Here is a 7,344-nt window from a genome sequence, read left to right on the forward strand (position 1 = left end):
ATTAATATAGTATAAAAAAACCTATACTTCGAAGAGGTTTTAGGAGTAACATTTTCAAATGAAGACTTATTATTAGGAACCACCCATCATATTCGCCCGTTGTATATCTCTATAAGCGTAGACAACCTTAAGCTTCACATGTCCTTGTTCATCTAGGTACATCCGTTAACATTATGCCACTTCCCTTTGAAGGGATTTTTACTTAGATTAATAAGATCAGTATCCATAAAAGGAAAAATGAATACATAATTTGACTGAAAGCTTACCTGCAAATTTATTGCAAAATTAACGAAAGTATACTAATTTTTTTAAAATTATATAATGAATACATAATAAATTTACAACACATGCCCTAAATATTTTTAAATAATTAAAAAAAATTGTAATGTGTATAATAACTTTTTTAAGGTTATTAATCATAAATGATCTACAAGAATAATTTATAGAAACAAATTTATAATATGAATTTAATATATAATCTATTGGTATAAATTATACTAAAACAATTAACCTAAAGTAATAAAAAATATATATTACATCATCCAATTTAACTCCTAATTTTCTGATTGAATCATTAAATCTTGAACCTATCATTCTTCCAATTCTATATCCAATCCAATTTTCACAACCTTCATTTAACTAAAAATTTGATCTTCAAAACTGTGTTCAAAGCAGAGGTAGTGATATCTATCTCTATGAAAAATAAAATTTATTTAACATTGGGTGCTATTTCAAGAGAGTTTATAAAAAAAAATTGAAAAGAGTAAAGCAACATAATCCAAATAAATAACCTAAATTTTTATCATGCAATGATGGAAAATTAACGCTATTCTCTGCAATTTTTCATGGCTAAATTTTATTCAATCTATTCTAACCATTTTGGGGCAGAACTTTGAACAAAATATTTTTCACTTGAAAACAAAAAAACAGTAGGCGAAATCACTCTATCCAAAGATTCAGACTCCAGACGCATGTACATATAAAGTCTAAGATATATGAGCTCTGCTCCAATTGCATTTAATTAGAACAGATACAAAGACTGGATTGAGGAACTTGTTGAGCTGCATTGTAGAAATATTACATTATATGGGAAAATATTAGGAAAAAAGGGGAAATTTACATGCATACCACTTTATACTATCCTATTTACATATCTAACACCTAAAATTTTAATATTACATATATACCAACCTATATTATTTTAATATCAAATATATCACTCATAAATTTCATTTCTACCACTCATATTTGATGTGAAAATGAACTGTGGGTGGTATGTATGTAATATTAAAGTTTCATGTGTTAAATATGTAAATAGAATAGTATAGAATGGTATATATGTAAATCTCTCAAAAAAAAAAAAACTAGGTATATCTTGAACTGAATATAGGTTCAGCTTCTGCATTTGGCTGTGTTCTACGAGTATATTTGATAAGCAAACCTTCTGTAGAGAGGCCAGGCACACGAATATCTCTACATTACGAAAGATGAATTACCAAGCAGCACTTCAGGATAATAAGGACACAAAATTCAAAGAAAAACAGGATTTGATCCTCACCGGATATAGGGCTCCAAGTCCTTCCATTCCCACTTTTGCCGCTCCCGAAACAAAGCAGCAAAGCGGTTGGCTGGATCTGAAGGAAGAGCTGAGATGCTGAAAGCACGAATCCACTCTTCAACTCCAAGTTTTTCATATAAAACTTCACCCTCAAGCATTTTCAAATCTGCCTTCATTCCTGGAGGGATACTGTGTTCCCACTTGTCCATGAAACTCTCGAGCTTCATCTTTCCTCCGCTCAAAACACGAAGGGCAAATCGTAGGCATACCCGTTTTTCATCTAGTCTCCATAAATTATCGTTAGAACAATATACTTTGCTTCCATGAGTTTCAAGGCAGTGTGAAACTATCCTGGGTGGAAAGCCATCAGCTTCCATGGTGGACAGGACACAATCTTCACTGAGTGCACTTATCTTCCAGTCATGCAGGACTGAGTTGCGTAAGATCATATCTAAGGTTTCATGCATTGTTTTGTCATCAACAATCCTCCAGTACCCATCAATTTCCACAGCAGAGAGGGACTTCAACGCAGCTCTTATCTCTTCTTCACTTGCTTGGATTGTTTCAACAAGGTCTTGCCACCTGTGTAGGCCTCCGCTGTGCACTGAACTGGAAGATAAATCTTCTTCAAGATTGTAAGGGTTCTCGCTGAGAAGTTTCTGTAACTTATCAAGCTTTGGTGCTGCTTGGATCAATTCAATGTTACCTGGTGCAACTGTGATGACAGATGCAACCACTGAGGTGCTCATCTCATCATTGGCAGAAGTAGTTTTCATGGCTGGAATCGAGTCTCCTGGAGGGATCAAGAATACAGAGTTGGATGTGCCAACAAACTTCATAGCATAAGTGGATGAAAGAGTACAAAGTACCGCATCCTCATCAGGCTGTCCTCGAATTGAAACCCTGATAATGAGGTGAAGAAAAACTTGTGAGGAAAGTACATGCTGAGAAAAATTCGATCTCAAAGAGGATAAAAAGGGCCAAAATGCAAATTACAGAAATTGGACAAGAAATTATTAAATACCTTCCCAAGTCAAAATTCGAACAAGCTAAGAAAATTGTGAAGTTGCTTTGCTACACCTTAAGTTTGACTGAAGACAAATGCAACTAGTTTAGGGCACTCCAAGAATGCGTGGAATATCAAATATACCCAGGAATCTGAATATTGAGCCATTGAACTTTCTCGTCAATTCAATGAATTATCTAAATTTCAATTACGATTGCAAAAAAGGAGATTAGCTATTTAATTATAAGTATGGAATTTAAATTATATAAGATATGTTCTATATTTTATAAATTAGTTCTCTATATTTTTTTATCACATATTTGCTTCATTATTACATCATTTAAGAAATAATTAAATATATTTACATATAGAACACTCAAAACTAGCTAAACCCCACTATTTTTATGTTTAATACCAAAGCCCCACTATTTTCTTGAATTATCACTTTGTTAATCTGATTAATTACATTTTGTAGATGGGAGGAAGTATAAATATTATCTCACTGATGAATGGCATTTGGAATCAGCAGCATGCACAATTTGTCCACAACTAAATAAAAGAAGAGGAAGTCGCAACATGATCTAACTATCAACGAGATTGGGGTTGTCTGCAACAACCCTAAAAACTACGCTAATGAAGAAGAGTTAATTAATGGGAAGGTAACATTTTTAAGTTACTTAAAAGAATTGAATATTATCAGAGTAAATAGCTAGATTTAAGTATTTAACATGTAAAATTAGACTGTTTTGATTGTGTATGCAAATCCCCCTTTTCATATTTATAACATTGTTATGGTTCAAATTTCGATTAAATTCAAATAGAACCTTAAAACCTTGAATATTTCTTTCTTCTAGTTCAATATTCAGTCACATTTTCAGAATATCAGTGTAGATAGACTGTTAAGACTTGATTATATTATGTGGGTCAATCAATGTCGTTTTTAATTGATTTCTAAACCTCAAATTTGTAATTGCATGCGTTATAACCTCTATAATAATGTTATCAATTTCTATGTAAAACATAGCTTTCAAAAAATTCTTGATTGAAGGGGTTCTTAAATTTGTTACTTAGGATGCATTTCCTCATCATTTCATGCACATACTTGGAGTATGCCAGATCCACATTAGAGATGCCAAAAGAACGCAGACAAATCAAGAGAAGCCAAAAAATCTTGTCCCGATTAATATCGGTCATGGTACCATGACAGTAATGCTTGTGATCGATTCAGCTGCAATTATCAACTTTCATTATTATAAAAAGTTGATTATGTTATTTTCATTATAGTGGGCTCGAGGTATCAATTTGCTTACTCGAATAGCAGCTCCCTCAAATTGAAAGCAATATTGATCACTACAAACAGAAGCAAAAGGTTATGAACATGAAGTCCCATGACCAAAGATCTAAGAGAATGGATGATGTTGTAAGTATTGTCTCAATTTAAGGGGTCTCCTGTTACAGGAGAAATTCCGTCGATATTAAGGATTCACATAATATAAGGTCACTCTACGAATTATCTTTAAATCTATTGAAGGGCTTGCCAAGTAAAAGCTCTACATAACAATCTAGTATATAATTTTTAAAAACAAAGGTTGAACACACGCCCTCTAATTAAGTTAACCAAAAAGGAGCTATGGTTGGAGGGGTTCATGACTGATAGTGTCATAAATTAGCTTGTTAATCATCTTTTTCGAACAAAGAGCTATTAACTTGAAAAGAGAGAACTTTCAATTAGAGTTCATCAATATGCACTAAATATTTAGTGTATACTGTATAGTAAAAACAATTTGAATTTATTGTTGAAAGATTTACCATTGTAAGCTTAAAAGCAAATGATGGGTTTATGATGACAAACAAGAACAAGATCCCATTATTCTATCATCCCAAGTTGTAATGGACGCTAGTCTACTTAGTTGATGAGGTAGTCGACCCAATCCGATTGAAGGACTCTTATTAGCAACCATGAGTATGTTATTTAAAGGACTCCTATAAACTTGCGGTGGATGTTCATCTATGAAGACAAGTTTAAGTCGGCCTTAACTACCAGATGATTTTGTGTCTTATTAAGTGTACAAGATGATTTACAACTCAAGGATATTTTAACCATCAACCAACCTACAGGCTCTAGTCATAGCCATAACTTAAAAGTGCCAATTTGCAATGAAACTTTTAGTCATAAGGGCATGATCATAATAGTTTACATATGATGTCATTTGGCAACAAAACAATAAATCAGAGGACATGCCATTTGGCAGTAAAAGAGAGCTAAGCTGGCAAAGACTTCTTGATACTGGCATTTTAATGATGACCTTGATATTATAGAACTTAAATCCCACTATGGCATTACCCCAAAAAGTTTTTGAAGAAACCCCAAATGCATATTTGAGAAGATTCATTTTGAACTCAAGCGTTATAGTTCTCTCAAATACAATTCTCAAATCATCAAAGTAATTCTTTCAATCCTCGCTCTTGACAATAAAAATCAGTGAAGTTATGAGGGTGTGCCAGTCCTTCAAGGACAATGAGCAACAACAATAGATAGTGGAAGCATTGGCAGGAGATCTCCGGTTGAGACTCCGGTGCTAATGATGATTCTCATTTCCTAATTCATATATAATAAAACACCATTAGAGCCCATCTCTAGCTCCCACCATCATTGGCCAAACTAGATAAGGTATGTGAGGTGAAACAGTAGTTTTGAAAGTGTAAAGATAGATCAGGAAATGCCAAAAAAGTGATGCATCACCTACAAGCTGCAAACATAATTGTCATTTTAGCAGTTTGTTCACCTTAGACTCAACAACCAATGATTTGAAGGGATCCCTATGATCTACAATAATGAAACCATTGGATGACGTGGAGGTCTACAAGAACAAGGTCAAGAGGTTTCACTCATAACAATCTTAAAATAGACGATATTTATGAGCAATAAGATTAGTAGAACTAACTTGGCTCTGATACAATATTAAAAAAGAGATAATATGAGAGAACTACACGTATTCAATTGTGCATTAGTTAAATGCCTACATGTGAAACAGGAGAACAATGAAGAAAAATAGAATAAAATTGGATATCCAAATAGTGAATGGTGAATATTCCTGCTATATATGATTGGCACATGTGATGATATGGACATGGAAATGGCCGCATCTCACTTCATATAAAAGAAACTGAAATTATTTTGAAAAAGGCATACTGGGCAAGACTTCTCATAAAAAACAACCTACGGGCAGCTTTCAGTATATTTCAACGGAGAAGTAGCTTAAGCTCACGCGACTAAGAAGCTAGCCCTAAAATTATATCCAGGAAATAATCTACAATAAACGGATTGACACGTTGTTTATTGCTTATATAATTTCAATTATTACGAAATTGGGTGTCATTGCTATCATATAACCAACTCTGCAATAACCTCTCCACCACAGAGTAGCATACACTTAGAAAGTAAACTAAGCCAAAAACGCCTACCACCTGAGTGTGATTCTCAATCTAATAAATGGGGTTTTCCAATCACGCCGTGTTATCTATGATGTTGTTCTCGAACCAAATAAGCACAACGGCAAAGGGCTTCAATTGATTAGTATATGTTGCGAGATGGAGCGCGGGAGCAGCATCTGAGAGATATGTTACAAATTTATCAAAGAGAAAAAGAAATTTACCGGTTTCCTAGAACATCAGGAAGAAGCTTGTCGTCAACCTCGAAGAGAAGGAGATCGTCGTGAGACCCGAATTGGGAGTGGTAGCAAATGGGGATCGAAGAACCCGGTGTCAGGCTTAGGCTGGCTTCCGCCTGACCTTCCCAACCTTCTCGTTTTTTCTGGACTTCCATCCCCCCCTCTCTTCCCCCTCTCTCCACCTCGCTCCAGCCTAGGAGAGGGAATCCCGCATTTTGGATATCAGATGCACCGGATTTAGAAAATTTTCGCGCTTCTTTGGGCGCGACTTCACCAAAGAAGCCCGCCCTATGTCGTGTCAAAAAATGGGAAAATTATCAAGTCCGGTGTCCGGATTTCGGATTTCGGATTTCGGATTTCGGATTTCGGATTTCGTGCAGACAGCTTCGTATCACTCAAATATATTGGGCTCCAATGTATTTGGATGATGTGGCATATCTGAATTAGATGTCTGGACGTTCGATGACTGGACCAAATAATTCGCCCAAAAAATGACCCAGTTTACCATCCTATCCTAAACATTCACATTCTGATTTATATGTTTAATAAAATTCAGTATTCTAATTTATTTATTAATTGAGTCTAATTTAGATTGATCTGTTAACTTAATTTTAACTCAAAAGTAACTAGTATAGTATATTTTTTAAAATTATTTTATTTGTTGGTATGATTTTTTTAATTAATCTAAATTCTATAATTAACCATTATAAAAAAAAAGTTAATAAAAATATATTTTTATGTCATTCTAGTTGTTAGTGGGTCGGGTCTGGGTCTATCTTTTTGACCCACTTATTAAACGGATTCAATTTGAGTTTACTAGATTCATATCGAATCAATTTTCAATCAGACTTGAACTCAACCATTAACCCATTTTGAAATCTCTACCTACACCAGTGCCATTAATTTTTGTATTCCTTACCTATTGATTAATGGCTTAACTAAGCCGCCACAATTGGGTCATTTTGAAGATTGATGGGTTTATTGAAGTTTCTTGTAGCAGTTCATAAGTAATTAATGCTCGGGCTCTCAATTAAACAATACAAATAAAAATAAAAATATGTATATGATACTTGTTGCTAGTTAGAGTATTCACGGCGGTAAAGTATGAA

General features: G+C 34.1%; 1 protein-coding gene across 1 annotated transcript; it reads right to left on the bottom strand.

The window, feature by feature from the left end:
* Nucleotides 1-1,247: 1,247 nt before the first annotated feature.
* Nucleotides 1,248-6,525, bottom strand: LOC110100626 (sister chromatid cohesion protein DCC1). The gene is made up of 3 exons (XM_020828215.2): nucleotides 6,221-6,525; nucleotides 1,559-2,461; nucleotides 1,248-1,473 (listed from the first exon to the last, which is right to left on the bottom strand). Exons 1-3 carry the CDS (start codon nucleotides 6,388-6,390, stop codon nucleotides 1,365-1,367), a joined length of 1,182 nt encoding a protein of 393 aa, XP_020683874.1. The 5' UTR covers nucleotides 6,391-6,525; the 3' UTR covers nucleotides 1,248-1,364.
* Between the last annotated feature and the right edge of the window lie 819 nt (nucleotides 6,526-7,344).

Source organism: Dendrobium catenatum, unplaced genomic scaffold (assembly GCF_001605985.2).
Source record: "Dendrobium catenatum unplaced genomic scaffold, ASM160598v2 fragScaff_scaffold_1056, whole genome shotgun sequence".
Classification (NCBI taxonomy): Eukaryota; Viridiplantae; Streptophyta; class Magnoliopsida; order Asparagales; family Orchidaceae; genus Dendrobium; species Dendrobium catenatum.